This window comes from Eubalaena glacialis, chromosome 6 (genome assembly GCF_028564815.1).
Source record: "Eubalaena glacialis isolate mEubGla1 chromosome 6, mEubGla1.1.hap2.+ XY, whole genome shotgun sequence".
Lineage (NCBI taxonomy): Eukaryota > Metazoa > Chordata > Mammalia > Artiodactyla > Balaenidae > Eubalaena > Eubalaena glacialis.
Window position 1 is genome coordinate 134,292,478 of NC_083721.1, and position 20,282 is coordinate 134,312,759.

A 20,282-nucleotide genomic window follows, 5' to 3' on the forward strand; every position below is an offset into this window, starting at 1 on the left:
GAATTGAATGTTCAGAAGCAGGGTCCTCAGGTGAGCTATTTAACAAGCATCAGTTAATTCTGATGCACACTAACACCTGAGAATCACTGTTTGAGACATAACTTTCCTTTTTCAAAAGATCTTTAGGTCTTGAATAAAATTCAATCTTGCTCCCCTTCTTCAAGTCACTTGTTCTGCGTATTGCTTCCTCCAATAAAGTAAAACAGTTTATTACCAGAAAAAACAATAAAAAAGCTGAGAGAACACACATGCCTCTTAACGGAAGCATCAAGCCATTGATGTTTATTCAGGTGAGCATTACCTATGATTATGTGAACATATCACATTCATCACATTCCTTTTGGGCTTCTGGTTCATTGATCTTACCCACTTCCTTAAATTACTACTTGGCTAATAAGGAAAGGGCAAGAAAGAGTCCAAAAGACAGTAATAACATTAGCAGCAGTAAGGCTTCCCAATAAGAACCCTGCCACGGTCAGACTCTTAACATCTTCTCCGCGTGAGCTTGGGTTTATTTCATACTCCAGCAAGCAAGGTGTGTGATGCAGGGTGTGCGGGCGGGGGAGGAGGGGGCCCTGGGGTCCCCTCACTCGGAGCCAGAGTGACACACAGGAAGGGGAGACAGCAGGCAGAGGCCTGGGCCGTAGTGTATGTACGTGGGGGCCACACTCACTGGGATGTCATCAGCTCCATGCTTTTCTCCTTTGCCTCTCCCCATCCCTCAAGACTGGGTTAGGCGCCCCACTGCACACTCCTGGAGCGCCCTGCGCCTCTCCTGTTACTGCTCTTCCCGCACTGCTCTGCGATTAGTGTCTCACTTATCCACAGCCACCCTTGTCTCCTTTGAGGCTTTAGTTGGCTTGTCCCTGAGTGTGTGAGGTAGGGATTGAAGACTTTGTTCTTATGTACACTGCAATCATTAGGCCCTGGAAACCTGGAGTTGGGCCTGAATCCTAAAACGTGCTCCCACTTGTACCTACTCTACCACTCTATTTAAATGCTTTAAGCTAGACAGGCTGTTTTGTTTACCAAGAAATGTATTAATCATTTATAAAAGCCATACATTTAAGAAGACAGCAAAGAACATCACTTTGAAAACGCCATTTTTTTTTTAAACCATCAGTGAATATGCACTTTAAAAATCTACAGAGAACTTTTTTCATTTTGTATTTGTTCCACAGCATTCAAGCTGACAGTACAAAATAGGAGCTCATCAAACAGCACATGAAGATAGCCCAGGAGTACTCATGCATCCAGAAAAACAGAATAGCTTCTAAATCTCCATATATTCCCCAGTTAAGGGAAACCACTAGAATGTACATTTCTAGTGTACATTTCAGTGGCATTTGGGGATTTAGCACTTATAGTTCTATCACCTGGGGACGACTCCTAGGGTTCACAACATGTTTTTGAAACCTAAGTGCTATGAGGCTGGAGTGTGGACAAGTCACTGAGCTGATGAAGAACAGACCACTGTCAACACAGCCCTGCTGTTTTCAACCTTCCTTCACATGTCGGAAACGATATTGTAATTGCATCTACAAATCTGAAAATTCACAGAGGACTAGATGATGTACTGCCCATGAATGTCAAAGGCAATTGGAAATCACCCAGTTCCATACACAGACAGGTTTGTTTCCAGGAAAAAGAGACCAAAGCACAGAAGCAGAGGACAAGAAAACATTTTAGATGATATTATATTCTCATGATAATATCCTCTCTACGTGAGGTCGGCTTGTTAGACCTTGACCTTACATCAAGCATATGCTAAAGAGACCTTACATACACTTTGAAAAGGGAAGACACGAATCAAATCAAACTAACTAGCTTCAAAGCAACAAGGCAGAACTGAACTTAAAAACTTCCACACTGGTTTCAACAATAATTTGTTTCCAGAACAAGGAAAAGTTGCTAACTATATTTGTACCCCTTCTTTATCAACTCCAGACTACCACATCCTTTTCCAAAACTGTCAGTCACACACACACACATTCGCGTCTTGTGTTTGGATCTGGCCCTCAGGCGATTTTAGCCAGCCACTTCTCCAAGTCCTGGATGTCAGCAGAGCCAGTGTCCCCTCTTCCGCCCTTGGCACTGCACTCCAGGAACTCCACTTTGAGGGGCAACTGTGAGAATTCAAATTCTTTGCCTTTCTTTCCCAGCTGAGCAGTGGCAGTGCTGGAACTGTCCAGTATGCTGGGGGCAGCAGAACGGGTGACTCGTAAAGTATTGCTGTGAGACAAAAGGAAAATGAGTCAGGAAGCAAAAAGAGCTTAATTTTTATATAACAATTAAAGGCCTTTAGGAAGTCATATTAATTCCTAAATATTTCAGCACTCATTTAAATACTTCATCATAAAACTGTCAATTATGCTATTAGGATTGTTGAATATTTGCATTTATAGGTCACTCTCTTGGACAGACAGGATACGGATCCAACCTAACATGGCCAGATGACAGGAGGTCAGTAATGAACCAAGGTCACACCAACCTTCTTCCAGTTCAGTGCCCCCTTCTACTAGGATTTCCTGCATGATGCCATTTTAAGATATAGGTTTAAATTACCCGCTATAAGTATTATAAAACCTTTCTGAAAAGTTTCTGAAAGTGAAGTGTGGGTAGATAGGGTATTTATATTTACCTTGAGTCTATGTGGATACAGAGCTTAGAAATCCACAAACTGCAGACTCTCATATCCAGTTTGGGTACAATTACTATTCTCCAATCTCTTTAACCACTAACACTTTCCCAATTTAAGTCACTTAACTGCCACCTGCTGGCCCTAATAAGAATTGCAAAAGCAAGGCTCATTTGTCTACTTCTCTCCCCCTTTCTGCTGTCCAGAAGCAGAGGAATACAGGCTGACAATCTGCTTTCTTACAAAATAAAGCATTTCTTGGTGCTGTAAGATTTCATGAAAACTAGTGAAGAATCCACAGAAAAACTAAATACCTTGTTTAGAAAGACACACATATATGGAAAATGTATTTTAAAAACAAATAATTAATACAGGGAAAAGCATTTGGGGAGGAGCACATAGGGCCTTCTAAGCAAGGTGGTGGGTCCATGGGTATTCACTTTACTATTCTTTAAGCTCAATATATGTGTCACATATACTCTTTTACATGTAATATATTTCACAATTAAAAAAACAACTCAAAAGGAAAAAAAGACAAACATCATATTCAGCTCTTGCCATAAGGCCATGTAAACATGGTAAATCTTGTGATTCAGAAGACTATGAAATGCTTCAAAGCTGATAAGGCCTAATTCTCATAAACACAGGATTAAACTAAATTTAGACTCCTAATTTAACTGATATTAACCTTTATAACTTTTTTTTTTTCTTTTAATGGCTGTGTTGGGTTCGTTGCTGTACATGGGCTTTCTTTAGTTGCGGTGACTGGGGACTGCTCTTCGTTGTGGTGCACAGGTTTCTCATTGCGGTGGCTTCTTTTGTCATGGAGCATGGGCTCTAGGCGCACAGGCTCAGTAGTTGTGGCTCGCGGGCTCTAGAGCGCAGGCTCAGTAGTTGTGGCACAGGGGCTTAGTTGCTCTGCGGCATGCGGGATCTTCCCGGACCAGGGCTCGAACCCATGTTCCCTGCATTGGCAGGGGGATTCTTAACCACTGCGCCACCAGGGAAGCCCCCTTTATAACTTTTTAACATTTTATTTCACTGCCGTATAATACAGCATTTCTTTCTGTATTGTTTTTCTACGGCCCTTTAGAGTGAAAAACAAATGGACTAAGGAAAACGTGTTTTAAACATGGGAAGACTTGGACTATGCTGTTTAAAAAAATGGATATACAAATATTATGACTGTTTTTGTCCAAAAGATAATTCTCAACAATTGCAACAGAAATTTTAGAAAAACAAATCAGCTAATTCCAATTTTTTTAGCTTAATGACAAGCAATATGCAGTCTCAAAAGAGTGACCATCAAGAATAGGAGAAGAGGTGATGAACATGCAATTTCAGAAAGGACAGAAACCACTGAGAGTGACATCAGCAAGATGGCAGAATGGGAGTTTTCAGCTCAAGTCCTCTCACAGAAACATCAATTTGAATAACCATCCACACAGAAGAATACCTTCATGAAAGGTAAGAAATCCAGGTTAGAGATTACAGCACCTGGGTATAACACAGAAATAAGAAAAGATGCATTGAAGAGGGTAGAAAGGACAGTTCCACATTACCCACGTTACTGCTCCTGCAAGCCTGAACAATGCAGCATGGAGAGATATGATTCACACGGAGGAAGGAGAGTGAAGTGAGCGCCTACTGTGTCATGGAACCTAGCTCCTGGCCAGCCCCAGTAGACACAGGTACCTGGCCAGCCATGACAGATTCAGTTTCCAGGCCAGCTTCCATGGACCCAGGCAGTAGGCCCGCCCACCCACAAACCCAGAAGAAAGGCCAACCTGCCTAGGGACTCCAGCAGCAAGCCCACCCAGAATCTCTGGCTGGACTGACTAGAAAAGTACTTTCTCTGACAAAGTTAGTCTATAAAGCCTAGAAGGAGTGATTACTTTTTCAAATGTGCAGACACCAAAATAAGGACACAAGGATCATGAAAAATCAGGGACACATGACACCACCAAAGGAACAAGATAAAGCAGCAATAACTGACCCTAAAGAAATGGAGATCTACAAAGTGCCTGGCAAAGAATTCAAAATAATCATCTGAAAGTCCCATAAGCTACAAAAGAACACAGACAACTCAACAAAATGAGGGAAAGAATAAGTGAACAAAATCATAAAGTCAACAAAGATATAGAAACCATGAAAAACAAAAATTCTGGAGCTGAAGAACACAATGAATGGATGTGAAAAATTCAACAGCAGACTCAATCAAGCAGAACAAAGAATCAGAGAGCTTGAACACAGGTAATTTGAAATTACTCTGTGAGAAAAACAAAAAGAAAAAGCGAAAAAGAGTGAAGAAAGTCTTATGGGACATCATAAAAGGAACCGATATATGCATTATGGCAGTCTCAGAAAGAGCAGATAAAGACAAAGAATCAGAAAGCTTATTTAAAAAAAATAATGATAGAAAACCCCCAAATCTGGGGAGGGAAATGAACATCCAGATCCACTAAGCCCCTAAAACCCCAAATGGATTAAACATAAAGAGAGCTTTAATGAGACACATTATAATCAAACTGACAAAAGTCAAAGACAGAATGTTGAAAGCATTAAGAGAAAGGCCAACTGTCACAAACAAGGGAAAATCCATAAGACTAAAAGTGGATCTCATAGCAGAAACCTTGCAGGCCGGTGGAGAGTGGGATGATATATTCAAAATTCTGAAAGAAAAAAAACTGCCATCCAAGAATACTATACCCAGCAAAACTGTCCTTCAGATAAAAGCTTTCCCAAACACACAAAAGCTGCAGTTCATCACTACTAGTTCTGCCTTATAAGAAATGCTAAAGGGAGTTCTTCAAGGTGAAATAAAACTAATCAAGAACATGAAAACATATTAAAGTATAAAACTCACTCTAACAGTTAAGAATATACTAAAATTTAGAATACTCTAGTAATGGTGATATATACATCATTTTTAACTCTAGCATAAAAGCTAAAGACAAAAGTAATAAAAATAACTATGACTACAATAATTTATTAATGGATACACAATATAAAAAGATGTAAATTGTGACATCAGTAACATAAAATGTGGGGGAAGGAGAGGTTAATGTATACAAATTTTTGTATACAGTCAAAGTTGTTATCAGCTTAAATTAGACTGTCAGTATTATAAGATGTTTTATATAAGCCATGACAGTCACAAAGAAAACACCTGTAGTAGACACACAAAATAAGGAGAAAAAAGTCAAAGCATAACAATACAAAAGAAATCATCAAATTACAAAGGAAGAGAGGAGACAAAGGAACTATGAAACAGTCAGAAAACAATCAACAAAACAGAATAAGTTCTTACCTATCAATAATTAATTTAAATGTAAATGGTTTAAATTACCAATCAAAACAGAGTGGATGAATGGATAAAAAAACAAGCTTGAACTACATGTTATCTCTAAGAGATGCACTCTCGATTTAAGGTTCAAAGTAAAGGGACAGAAAAACATATTCTATACAAATGATAAACAAAAGAGAGTAGGGCTGAATACATAAATATCAACAAAATAGACTAAGTCAAAAATTGTCAACAAGAGACAAAGAAGGTTATCATATAATAATAAAGGGGCCAATTCATCAAGAGGATAAAATAATTGTGTATATATACATATATATATGCACTCAACATCAGAGAACCTAAATAAATAAATGGGATACATCACATTAACAGGATGAAGGATAAAAATCTTACGATCATCTCAATAGATTCAGAAAAAGCATATGATAAAATCCAACATCCTTTCACGATAAAAACTCAACAAAATAGTTACAGAAGGTATGTACCTCAAAATAACAAGTGTCATATATGACAAGCCCACAGATAACATCATACATACTCAATGGTGAAAGCTAAAAGCTTTTCCTCTAAGATCAGGAACAAGATAAGGATGCCTACTCTTGCCAATTCTATTCAACATAGTACTGGAAGTCCGAGACAGAGCAATTAGGCAAAAAAGAAACAAAAGGCATCAAAATCAGAAAGGAAGAAGTAAAATTATCTCTGATTTCAGATCATTTGATCTTAAATATAGAAAACCATAAAAGACCCCCCCAAAAACCAGAACTAAAAGACTCAGTAAAATTGCAGGATACAAAATCAACACACAAAAACAAGTTCTGTTTCTATGCACTACTAATGAACTATCAGGAAAATAAATTAACAAAACAATTCCATTTATAATAGCATCAAAAACAATAAAATACTTAGGCATAAATTTAACAAAGTAGGTGAAAGATCTGTACACTGAAAACTATAAAACAGTGATGAAAGAAACTGAAGACACAAATAAATGGAAAAATACCCCTTGTTCACATATTGGAATAATTTACATTGTTAAAATGTCCATCTATAGGGGACTTCCCTGCTGTTCCAGTGGTTAAGAATCCGCCTTCCAATACAGGGGATGTGGGTTCGATCTCTGGTCAGGGAACTAAGATCCTACATGCCGCGGGGCAACTAAGCCCACACACCACAATTACTGAGCCCACGTGCCGCAAACTACAGAGCCCACACTCTCTGCAGCCTGCGCGCCACAACTAGAGAGAAGCCCGCAGGCTGCAACAAAAGATCCCACGTGCCGCAACTAAGACCTGATGCAAACAAAAAAAGGTCCATCTATAAATTTAATGGAATCTCAATCAATATTCCAATGGAATTTTTCACAGAAATAGAAGAAACAATGCTAGAATTCATATGGAACCACAAAAGAACTATAATACTCAAAGTAATCCTGAGTAAGAACAATAGCATCACACTTCCAGATTTCAAATTATATTGCAAACCTATAGTAATCAAAACAATATGGTACTATAAAGACATATAGATCAATGGAATAGAATAGAGAGCCCAGCACAAACCCATGCATATACAGTCAACTAATCTTCAACAAGGATGACAAGAGTATACAATAGGAAAAGGATAGTCTCTTCAATAAACGGTGCTGGGAAAACTGGATATCTACATGCAAAAGAACGAAACTGTGTATGTTATACCGTACACAAAATCAACTCAAAATGGATTAAAGACTTAAATATAAGACCTGAAACCATAAAAATCCAAGAAGAAAATGCTCACTGACATTAGTGTTGTGGAAATTAGTTTTAAGATATGAGACCAAAAGCAAGTAACAAAGCAAACATAAACAAGTGTGATTATATCAAACTAAAAAGCTTGTGCACAGCAAAGGAAAGAATCAACAAAATGAAAAGATAACCTATGGAATGGGGGAAAATATTTGCAAACCATATATCTGATAAGGGTTAATATCCAAAATATGGGATTTAGCAATATGTTTTTGGATCTGTCCAAAAACATACAACCCAGTAACAAAAAACCCAAATAATCCAATTTAAAAAATGGGCAAAGGACCTGAACAGACATAGAGGACATAAGAATAGTCAACAAGTACATGAAAAGATGCTAAACATCACTATTCATCAGGGAAATGCAAATCAAAACCACAATGAGATGTCACTTCACACCTGACAGAATTACTAACATTAGAAAAAAAAAGATAAGTGTTGGTAAAGATATGGAGAAAAGGGAACCTTGGTACGTTGTTGGTGGGTATGTAAATTGGTACAGCTATTACAGAAAACAGCACTGAGATTCCTCAAAAAATTACAAACAGAACTACTACCATATGAATCAGCAATTCCACTTCTGGGTAGTTATCCGAAGGAATTGAAATCAGGATCTCGGAGAGGTACATGCCTTCCATGTTCATTGCAGCATTATTAACAATAGCCAATACATGGAAGCAACCTAAATGTCCATCGAAGGATGAACAGATAAAGAAAATGTGGAACGTATATACAATGGAATATTATTTAGCCCTGCAGAAGAAATTCCTGCCATTTGAGACAACATGGATGGACCTAGAGAACATTATGCTAAGTGAAATAACATAAACAGACAGAGTAAGACAACTACCATTATGATTAATTACACTTATATGTGGAATCTAAAACAGTCAAACACATGGAAGCAAAGAGTAGAATGGTGGTCACCAAGGTGGGGGGCAGGGGGAAATGGAGAGATGATGGTCAAAGGGTATAAAGTTTCAGTTATGCAAATAAGTAAGTGCTAGAGATCTACTATATAGCATAGTATTCACTGTACACTTAAAATTTGCTAATAGGGTAGATCTTATGTTAAGTGTTCTCATGAAATACATACACACACAAATAATAAAGTATGTAGGAAGAAACTCTGGGAAGTAATGGATATTTTTATGGCCTGGATGGTGATGATGGTTTCACAGGTGTATGCTTATCCCCAAATTGAGTTGTATACATTAAATATGCACAGCTTTTTACGTATCAATTATACCTCAATAAAGGGGTTAAAATTTTCTTTTGATATTCAATTTGAAGGCATGATGTCTTTGATAAATCTGACTGAATGGCTAACTTTCCTTCTATTATACATTAAAAAGTTTAAAGCACATGGGATTGAATATATCATTCTCAATTGAAAACAAAAAACAAAAAAACAAAGAAACCACAGAAAATGACAGACCAGGGCTAGTAAAATTTTTCTGTAAAGAGCCATAAATTAGATATTTTGGGCTTGTGGGTGATATTTAGTCTCTGCCACATATTTTTCTACTTTTCTTCTTTTCTTACCTGTCCTATAAAAATGCAAAACCACTCTTTGCTCTCCTTTGCTGGCAGGAGTTTGTCAACCCCTGAAGCAAACCATATTCTACTAGACTCTAAGCTCCTGAGTACAGGAACAACATCACATTTCTTATAGCCACATCCTAGAGCAGGTCATGGCATATGTTAGACAAATTATAGGTGCTTGTTAAATGAGCAAAGGAGAATGTAAATGGTAATGGGAAAAAATTTACTAAAAGTTGAATTTGTACAATTTTTCCTCATCAGATTCTTTTATTAAAAATATCCTTACATAAACAGCAATATGAAAACATAACTTGCTCTATTATAATGCTGATTATCTCCTATGTAAGCAACCTGTTAGCTAACTCTTACAAATCAGCAGAACACAGAGACATGCTAGATTCCTTAAAATTCAAAAGCTTATAGCTCAATTCACAAATTTTTAAACACTAAAATCAAGCTAAATGATACCACCACATAGCTTGAAAACAAAAAACAAACTACAAAATAGTATCATAGATTTTTATATTCTTCTGAAGTGTTCCTTTCTTGTTCTGTCAACAAAAATTTCCATGGCTTTCAAATTTAGTTTTTAAATCCTTTCATATCTACTATAAACTAGGTCTAGAAACAGTGGGAAAACAAATTGAGCTGTAGTCTCAATAAACCTGAGATTTTCTTTCCACGAAAATTTTAAATATCTATAAACATCCCATTAATACTTTTTACAGTTCCATTAATTCTGTTGTCAATTATTTAACAAGTATATTTCACACCAATCTTCAGGCTAATTGTGATAACCATACAAAACCAAAGACCTTAAGCAATATATACATATTTCCTAAGTGCTAAGAGATACACTTAACCAATAGGACTTATTCTTACTTACATTTCTTTTTCAAGCTGCTGCTGAATTAACTTTGCTGATTTTGCCATTGTAATGTCTGTAAAGAAATAAAGACATTGCTGTTGTTTAAAGCAGAAGGGGTCTTTTCCCAAGACTTCTTGCACATATGGAAAATTCCTATTTAAACCAGTAAGTTTCTTTGCCCCACCATTTTAAAAAAATTTTTATGTTACATTGGATTATAGTTGATTTACAATGTTGTGTTAGTTTCAGGTGTACAGCAAAGTGATCCAGTTACACATATACATATATCTATTCTTTTTCAAATTCTTTTCCCATTTAGGTTATTCCAGAATATTGAGCAGAGTTCCCTGTGCTATACAGTAGGTCCTTGTTGGTTATCTATTTTAAATATAGTAATGAGTATATGTCAATCCCAAACTCCAAATTTATCCCTCCCACCAACCCCACCATTTTTTTAAAGAGTTTTTTTTTTTAAATTTATTTTTATTCTTATTTTATTTACTTATTTTTGGCTGTGCTGGGTTTTGTTGCTGCACGCGGGCTTTCTCTAGCTGCGGCGAGTGGGGGCTACTCTTTGTTGCAGGGTGTGGGCTTCTCATTGCGGTGGCTTCTCTTTGTTGCGGGGCATGGGCTTCTCATTGTGGTGGCTTCTCTTGTTGCAGAGCATGGGCTCTAGGCCGCGGGCTTCAGTAGTTGTGGCACACAGGCTCAGTAGTTGTGGCTCGCAGGCTCTAGAGCGCAGGCTCAGTAGTTGTGGCACACGGGCTTCGTTGCTCCGCGGCATGTGGGACCTTCCCGAACCAGGGATCTAACCTGTGTCCCCTGCATTGGCAGGCAGATTCTTATCCACTGCGCCACGAGGGAAGCCTGCTTAAAAAGCTTTTTATCACTAGTAGTTCCATTATCAAAGTAAGCTTTATATTTGCACGAATATTTATATTACAATAATGCTTACAATTAAGCTGGTGACCCTAAAATTGAGAAGCTCTTTCACAAGTTTTCCACATCTTACAGACATTTGAAATCAACACATATATTGTATACATAAGTCCAGCCAATGTAACAAGAAGAGAAGCTACCAGCTTTGTGATTTTAACAAGACCCTTCACTCCAGTAGAAATACTCTACCTGTCATATGAAACTAAACCAAGAACACTTCCAGCTGATACTAAGATGGTATGTTACGGCATCAAGTGCACTTTGGTAATAAAAAAGCACTGGTTTGGCACCAGCAGAAGCCAAATAAATATAGAAGAAATAAAGATGTCAGGTAATGACCCTAAGACTGATTCCCGATAAGGCATTGTTAGGGTTACTACTAGCTCACCTTTGAGAAATGCACTAAGCTTTTCATAGAATGAGAATATTAGGTCTGAAAGAGGACTAAAGATCAACTAGTCTATCTTATTTTTAGTTTTTTAGAAAAGAGAGATTATTTTATTATTGAGGTAACACTGGTTTATAACATATGTTTCATGTGTACAACATTATGATTCAATTTGTGTATACACTACACCGTGCTTACTACCAAAAATTTAGTTTCCATCCATCACCATACAGTAGTGGGTGCAAATATCTTTCTGAGTTAGTGTTTCCGTTATCTTTGGATAAATACCCAGAAGTGGAATAGCTGGATCCCATGGTAGTTCTATTCTTAATTTTTTGAGGACTATCCATACTGTTTCCCACAGTGGCTGCATTTACATTCCCATCAACAGTGCACAAGGGTTCCATTTTCTCCACATCCTCACCCACACATGTTATTTCTTCTCTTTTTGACAACAGTCACTCTAACGGGTGTGAGGTAATGTCTAATTGTGGCTTTGATTTGCATTTCCCTAATAATTAATGATGTTCATCATCACTAGTGATGAACATCTTCATATGTGCCCGCTGACCATTTGTATATCTTTTCTGGAAAAACGTCTATTCAGGTTATCTGCCCATTTTTAAATCAGGTTTTTTGTTGTTGTTGCGTTGTATGGGTTCTTTATATATTTTGGATATTAACCCCTTATCAGATAATATGATTTGACAATATCTTCTCCCTGTCAGTAGGATGTCTTCTCATTTTGTTGATGGTATCCTTTGCTGTTCAGAACTTTTTAGTTTGATATAGTACCACCTGTTTATTTTTGTTTTTGTTTGCCTTGCCTGAGGAGACAGATCCAAAAACATATTGCTAAATCCCATGTCAAAGTCCGAACTCCCTGTTTTCTTCTAGGAGTTTTATGGTTTCAGGTCTTCTGTTCAAGTCTTTAATCTACTTTTGAGTTAATTTTTGTGTATGGTATAAGAAAATAGTCTACTTTCATTCTTTTGCATGTGGCTGTACAGTTTTCCCAACACTATTTACTGAAGAGACTGTTCTTTCTCCATTGTATGCTCTTTGCGCCTTTGTTGTAAATTAACTGTCCATGTGTTTATTTCTGGGCTCTCAATTCTGTTCCATTGACCTGTATGTCTGTTTTTCTGCCAAATACCATGCTGTTTTGATTACTATAGCTTTGTAGTAATATTTTGAAATCAGGGCATGTGATACCTCCAGCTTTGTTCCTTTTTCTCAGAATTGCTTTGGCTATTCATAGTCTTTTATGGTTCCATACAAATGTAAGGAATTTTTGTTCTATTTCTGCAAAAAATGTCATTAAGATTTTGACAGGGATTGTTGCAATGAATCTGCAGATTGCTTTAGATAAAATGGACATTTTAACAATGTTAATTCTTAGTCTATGAGCATGAAATATCTTGCCACTTCTTTGTGTCTTCCATTTCTCTCAACAATGTTTTATAGTTTTTAATGTATTGTGGGATCTTAGTTCCCTGACCAGGGATTGAACCCACGCCCTCAGCAGTGAAAGTGTGGAGTCCTAACCACTGGACAGCCAGGGAATTCCCATCCTTGGTTAAATTTATTCCTGGGTATTCTATTGTTTTTGCTGCAATTTTAAATGGGACTGTTTTCTTAATTTCTCTTTCTGCTTGTTTGTTGTTGGTGTACAGAAACACAACAGATTTTTGTATATTGATTTTGCACCCTGAAACTTTACTGTATTCATTTATTATTTCTAATAGGTTTTTGGTGGAGTCTTTAGGTATGTTGAATGAGAGTGGCAAGAGTGGGCATCCTTGTCTTGTTCCTGATCTTAGAGGGATAGCTTTCAGTTTTTCACAGTTGAGTATGATGTCAGCTGTGGGTTTGACATGCATAGCCTTTATTATGTTGAGGTACATTCTTTCTATACCCAACTTATTGAGTCTTTATCACAAGTGGATGTTGAATTCTGTCAAATGCTTTTTCTGCATTTATTGAGATGATCATGACTTTTAAAATGTTTTATCATGTTGATTGACTTGCAGATGTTGAATCATCCTTGCAACCCTGAAACAAATCCCCCTTGATCACAGTGTATGATCCTTTTAATGTATTGTTCTATTTGGTTTGCTAATATTTTGTTGAAGATTTCTGCATCTATGTTCATCAGAGATACTGGCTTGTAATTTTCTTTTTTTGTGTTATCCTTGTCTGGCTTTGATATCAGGGTAATGTTGACCTCATAAAATGAGTTAGGAAGTGTTCCTTCCTCTTCAACTTTTTTGGAAGAGTTTAAGAAGAATGGGTATTAAATCTTCTTTGAACATTTGGTAGAATTTACCAGTGAAGCTGTCTGGTCCTGGACTTCTGGTTTTTTTGGAAGGTTTTTGATTACTGTTTTAATCTCCTTACTAGTGATCAGTCTGTTCAGATTTTCTGTTTCTTCAAGATTCAGTCCTGGAAGGTTGTTTGAGTGTTAAGAATGTATTCATTTCTTCTAGGCTGTCCAATTTGTTGGTGTAGTTATTCACAGTATTCTCTTATAACCCTTTGTATTTCTGTGGGATCTGTTGTAATTTCTCCTCTTTCATTTCTGATTTTATTTATCTGAGCCTCCTCTTTTTCTTAGTGAGTCTAGCTAAAGGTTTGTCAATTTTGTTTATCTTTTCAAAGAACAAGCTCTTAGTTTCCTTGATCTTTTCTGTTATCTTTTTAGTCTCTATTTCATTTATTTCTGCTGGCTTTTAGTATTTCCTTCCTTCTACTGACTTTGGGCTTAGTTTATTCTTTCTCTAGTTCCTTTAGGTGTAAGGACTGTTGGAGATTTTTCTTGTTTCTTGAGGTAGGCAAGTATTGCTATAAACCTGTACTGCTTTTGATGCATCCTATTGATCTGGTATGCCATATTTTCATTTATCTTCAGGTATTTTTATTTCCTCCTTTCCTCCTCATTGACCTAATAGTTGTTCAGGAGCATGTTGTTTAGTCTCCACATATTTGTGATTTTTTCAGCTTTCTTCTTGTAGTTGATTTCTAGTTTCAAATCTTTGTGGTAGGAAAAGATGCTCGATATGATTTCAGTCTTAAATTTATTGAAACTTGTTTTGTGTCCCAGCATATGGTCTATCCTTGAGAATGTTCCATGTGCACTTGAGAAGAATGTGTATTCTGCTGCTTTGGGATGGACTGTTTTATTTATATATATGTATATATGTATGTATGTATGTATATATGTGTGTGTGTGTGTGTGTGTGTGTGTGTGTGTGTGTGTATATTCCACCTGATGTAATGCTTCATTTAAGGCCAATGGTTCCTTGTTAACTTTCTGTCTAGATAATCAATTCATTAACGTAAGTGGGATGTTAAACTCCCCTACTATTATTGCTGTCAATTTCTTCATTTAGGTCTGTTAATAATTCATGTTTTAGTGCTCCTATGTTAGATGCTTATATATTAATAAATGTTACATCTTCTTGATGGATTGTCCCCTTTATCATTATATAAGTCCATCTTGTTCTCTTGTTTGGCTTGAAGACTATTTGATCTGATCTGAGATAGCTACACCTGCTTTCTTTTGGCTGCCATCTGCTTGGAGTATCATTTTCCATCCCTTCACTTTGAGCTTATGTTTGTCTTTAGAGCTGAGATGAGTCTCTGGGAGGCAGGACATAGTTGGTCTTGTTTTTTAATACATCCAGCCACTCTGTGTCTTTTGATTGGTGAATTCAATCCACTTATATTTAGGGTGATTATTGATAAACGAGGACTAGTACTGCCATTTTATCTTTTGTTTTCTGGTTGCTCTGTATCTCCATTGTTTCTGCCTGACATCTTAGTTGGTGGTTTACTAGTTTCCTCCTAGTTTCATGTCTCTGCTCTAGACTTATATTTTGTGGTTACCATCAGGTTTGTATAAGACATCTCATAGATAAAATAGTCCTTTTTCCGCTGATAGGATCTTATCTTCATTTGCCATTATATGGGTTCTGTTCCTCTTCTCCTTTTACATTTTTGTCATCTCAAATTATCCCTTTTTATATTGTGAGTTCATTACCAAACTGCAGTAGCTATAATTATGTTTACTGCTTTCTCCCCTTTAACCTTTATGGTGTAATTGTTTAACAACCTATTCTGACGTAAAGTTGCAATTTTCTGATTCTATCTATTTATCACCTTACTCAAAGTTTTGTGTATTTTTGCCTCTTCGTTTCAGGTAGGAGAGCTCCTTCCAACATTTCTTGTAAGGCAGGTCTAGTGGTAATGAACTCCCTCAGCTTTTGTCTGGGAACGTCTTTATTTCTCCTTTGTATCTCAAGGATAACTTTGCTGGAAGGATTCTTGGCAGAGTTTTTGTCTTATAATATTTTGAGTAGGCCATTCCATCCTCTCCTGGCCTATAGAGTTTCTGCTGAGAAATCTGCTGATAGCTTAATAGGGGTTCCTTTGTAGGCTACTGTCTTTTTTCCTCCGGATGCCTTTAAAATTCTTTATCATTGAATTTTGACAATTTTAACATAATGTGTCCTGAAGAACGTCTTTTAGCATTGAGATAATTAAATGTTCTCTTAACTTTATGGACTTGTATATCCAGTTCCTTCCCTGGGTTTGTGAAATTCTCAGCTATTATTTCTTTAAATAAACTCTCTGCTCCCTTCTCCTTCTCTTCTTCCTCTGGGATAACCATTATCTTTATGAAGGATAATGAAGTTGGATAGTTCTCATAAAATTTTATTTTTAAAAAAATCTTAGTTCTCTCTCCACTCCTACTTGAATCATTTCTAGATCTCTATCTTCAAGCTCACTAATTCTCTCTTCCATATGGTCTGCTCTATTTCCAGTGCTTTCTAATGCATGCTTCATCTCATTTATTGACATCTTCAGCTCCAGAACTTCTGTTTGGTTCTCTTTTAGACTTTTAATATCTTTGGTAAAGTATTTCTTCTGTTCATTAATTTTATTCCTGAGCTCACTGAACTGCCCTCCTGAGTTCTCATGTAGCTTTAGTTTCTTCATAACAGCTATTTTGAATTCTCTATCAGTTAGATTGCAATCTTCCATGACTTAAGTTTGGCTGCTGGAGAACTCTCATTTTCTTTTTGTGACACCGTGTACTGTGGTTTCACATGGTACTTGACAAACTGTTCCTCTGCCAGTGCATTTGAAGTAGCAAATACCTTTCTTATGTAGGTAAAGCTTTTTTTTTCTCCTTGCTTCTTACAGTTCAACAAGTTGGAAAATAGAGGCCTTTCTTTTCTTTTTCTTGCTATAGCACAAGTTTTTGGCTTTTCTTACCTGAGCTGCCTCTGACTATATTTGAGAATTGGCACTTTCCACCCTCTACTACCTCTGCCAGATGTGTCACTGGTACCCTCACTGTCACTGCTTGAGCTCCAGGGTGGCCTGGGTGGCCACTGCTGCTGGAGGGGGGTGTGGGGAGAAGTGAAGGAGACAGAGTCATGGGCACCTTCACCACATCTGGGGTTGTCGGGTTTGCGTGCAGCACTGCTGTGAGCCAGGGGACTGGGGTCACAGGCCCCACCACTGCTGCTGCTGCGGGGTTCCCTGTGGCCAAAGGAGCTACTGCAGCCAGGAGGCTGGAGGCCAGGAGGCTGTCTTCCCTGTTGCTATAGGGTTCTCTGGGGCTTCAGGCTCAGCCACTGTGGCCAGAGGCTAAGACTGCAGACATTCTTCCACTGTTCCCCCAGTTCTACCTCCTCTATGTGTTCCAGTCCACCCACCTTCAGAAGTAGACTTGTGGATCTCTCCAGCATCCTAGTGTGTTGGGCAGAGGAACCTTTGTTGAGTTTTGGATGTTTTACTAGTTGTAGAATGAAGGGGAGAGACAAAGAAGGTGTCTCACACCTCATGATGCTGACATCACTCCTAATCTAATTTTAAAGGTAATAAAACTGAAGCCTAGTTTTACTGGCTGAGACTAAAATATTTTTCATTCTTATGAGGTTAAAGAAAAACACTTCTGCAAACTCTCCTTGATGAAATGTGCTAGATGGCAAACTTGTTTAAAAGGAGAGACTCCATCCTGTCCTTCCTCAACTGTGTATCTGATATGACATACTGTCAATCTGATGAACTTAACTTGGTAAATTAAAATGATTTACGATTAAAAATAAAACACTGTATCAAAGAATAAATGATAATAATCACTCCTTTGTCACTCCTTAGAACAGCCTGGTAAGGGAGACTAATGAAAATGCTGGAGTATAAATAAATTTTAAGATTTAAAATCCTTAATTTATAGTTCATTAGCAATTGTCTCTCATCCTCAGTAATAACAATTGTAGATAACTGTATTAATTCTTAGTAGCAATCCCAGAAAAATCTCAACTATTATTGCCAGAAAACATGATAGTACCTTGCTTATTGCAAGCGATTAAAAATGATGGTGTGTTCTTCAGACCAATACTGTCAAGGAGGACTTGATACAGAAACTCTGCCACATCTTTCACCTCTCGCTGGAAGGCTGCACTATCCACAACAAACACAATAGCCCTGGAGGAGGAAAAAAAGAAAAACTGCCATGTGAGCATGCAATAGTGCAGCATTATATTGAAAAACGATATCCTTAATTTTGCCCAATTCAATCCTAATGAATAAAACAAAACAAACTCACATACAGATGTCTGCACAAGTAATCATACAACACAAATACTTAACAAAGGACTACTTAGTGCTACTATGTTTCAATGACTGTATCTAAAAAGACAATAGAAAATGATGCCTCCCCTCAAGTCCAGGAAATTGTCATATACAAAACCATGTGATAAAACACTAGGACAGACCTTGTACCTGCTATAATAGAAACAAAGAGGAAGATAATTTACATGAAACCAGGTCAAGAAGACTTAAAGGAGGATGTAATAGTTGAGTGAATTTTAGCCAGACAAAATACTACTGTGGCAAAGACTGTCTGGAAAGTAGTATGTGCAGGGCACAAAGTGGTGGAACAACATGCCTTGGAGAACTCAAGGTAAGCTAATACACAGGTAGGTGGGGAAATGAAGGAAAACCAGGTCAGACGGCAAAGGGGTGCAACACACTGACCTAAAGAGTTTATGCTTTTCTGTCTTACAAAGAATATTAGTGCCTAAATGAAAGACAGATACAACTAAGAGGATAATCAAACTAGAAGCAGAGTGACCAGGTAGGGCCCAACCTAAGGCAGCAACAGTGAGAATCATCATGTGCCAGAAATAAAGAGATATCAAAACTAAAGCAAAGTAGTCCAGGAAAACAGCAGATAATAGGCTTTAGGAACGAGGATTTGAAAGCCCAGGAGATGTGCAACAGCCAACATGGAGTTGGAAAGCTGGAACTGAACACTCTGTGCAAAGCCTAGTACTTAAAAGCAGTCTAACAGACAGCGGTGTGGGAAAATAATCCAAGAAGAATTGAATCACCAGGCCTCCTGTGCCACACACAGAAACAGGGTATGAACTTACACTATCTCATGGTGTAAGATCCCCAAGCAGGAAGATATATAAAAATTGGGCCAGACTCAATGAACTCCTATGGCCCCCAACAGAAGGAAATATGAACCCGTTCTGGAGAGAGGCTTTCATAACCTAAAGCAATTAAAAAAAAAAAAAAAACAGCAACCACAACATCAACAGCAAAATCTAATCCCCTTCAACAGGGGTTCTGGATCAAAATTACAAAGCACAGTAAATAAACCATTATGAGGGACAACCACAAAGACAGATTAATCAGCACTCAAAACTAAAAATAATAAAGCAATCAGTAAAATATTTTAAATTATTTAAAAGAATACTAGACACCATAATAAAAGAATAAAGATAGTACTAAAAAAAGGCTGATTTTGAAAGATATGTTTTTACAAGTAAAGAACAAAATTAGTAACAACCCAATGGAAAAGTTAAGCAGAGAATACTACAGCTGAAAAGGGTATAATAAACTACAAAATAAAGACAAAAATATCAACTATACGCAAGGTAAAAAGACTTGGAAGATATGACAGAGAAGAGACAAGAAGAGCAGAAATGATAAGGTTCAATAATGTTATTAATAAGAGTTCCAGGAGGTGAAAGTGAGAATTTGGAAATAGAACTACCTAAAAAGATACAGTTGAGAATTTTCCAGAACTGAAGATACAAATCTTTCAACTGAAATAGTACACTTGAATCCCAACCATGACAAAGCTAAATCACCCCTGAACAGAAGCATAATCTACCCCTGAATACAAGATTAAAAAAATAGATTCTGTATCATGAAATGACAATTAGATTGAGCACTGCTTTCTCATCTACAACAACAGATACCTGAAGTCAGGAGTAATGCCTTCAATGTGAAAACAGAAATAACTGCCACCCAGGATTTTATACTCAGCTAAAATAGTTATTCAAAAATGAAGGCCAATGAAAAAAGTTTCAAATGAACAAAAGATGAGAAACTTTTATCTCTTATTCACCATTTCTGGAAACATATCCAAAAGATATACGTGAAAGAAAATTGAATCAAAAGGAAAGAGTAAGAGGCAAGAAGCGATGGAGAAAAAAGAAATCCATAAACATCCTGGTAATTCTAGGTGATCACTGAATGATGGAGAAAAAAATTAGTAACTGTTGGGTGTTAAAAAAGAAGAAAGAAAAATAAAATGAAAGGAAGATGTGAGGAAGATCAAAGTAAGGTATTTTAAGTTTCAGTGAAAGAATACTAATATTATTGATTTTAAACTTTTGTTAAGTAATCAAAGTTTAAAAAAAAAAGAGTAGAGGGTAACGATGAAAAAATAGCATACTTTCAAACCAGCAGAGGGGGAAAAAATGAGATTAGGGAAACTTGATTAA

At 37.0% G+C, this 20,282-nt stretch overlaps 1 protein-coding gene across 1 annotated transcript in view; it reads right to left on the bottom strand.

Annotated features, from left to right (window-relative positions):
- Positions 1-255: 255 nt before the first annotated feature.
- The window catches only part of SRPRB (SRP receptor subunit beta), a 31,658-nt gene continuing 11,631 nt past the window's right edge, over positions 256-20,282 (bottom strand). Inside the window, exons 5-7 of the mRNA XM_061194654.1 lie at positions 17,831-17,967; positions 10,161-10,215; positions 256-2,232 (exon numbers count right to left, since the gene is read on the bottom strand). Coding sequence (XP_061050637.1) covers positions 2,019-2,232; positions 10,161-10,215; positions 17,831-17,967 — 406 coding nt within the window. The 3' untranslated portion in view covers positions 256-2,018. The remainder of the gene's footprint in view (positions 2,233-10,160; positions 10,216-17,830; positions 17,968-20,282) is intronic.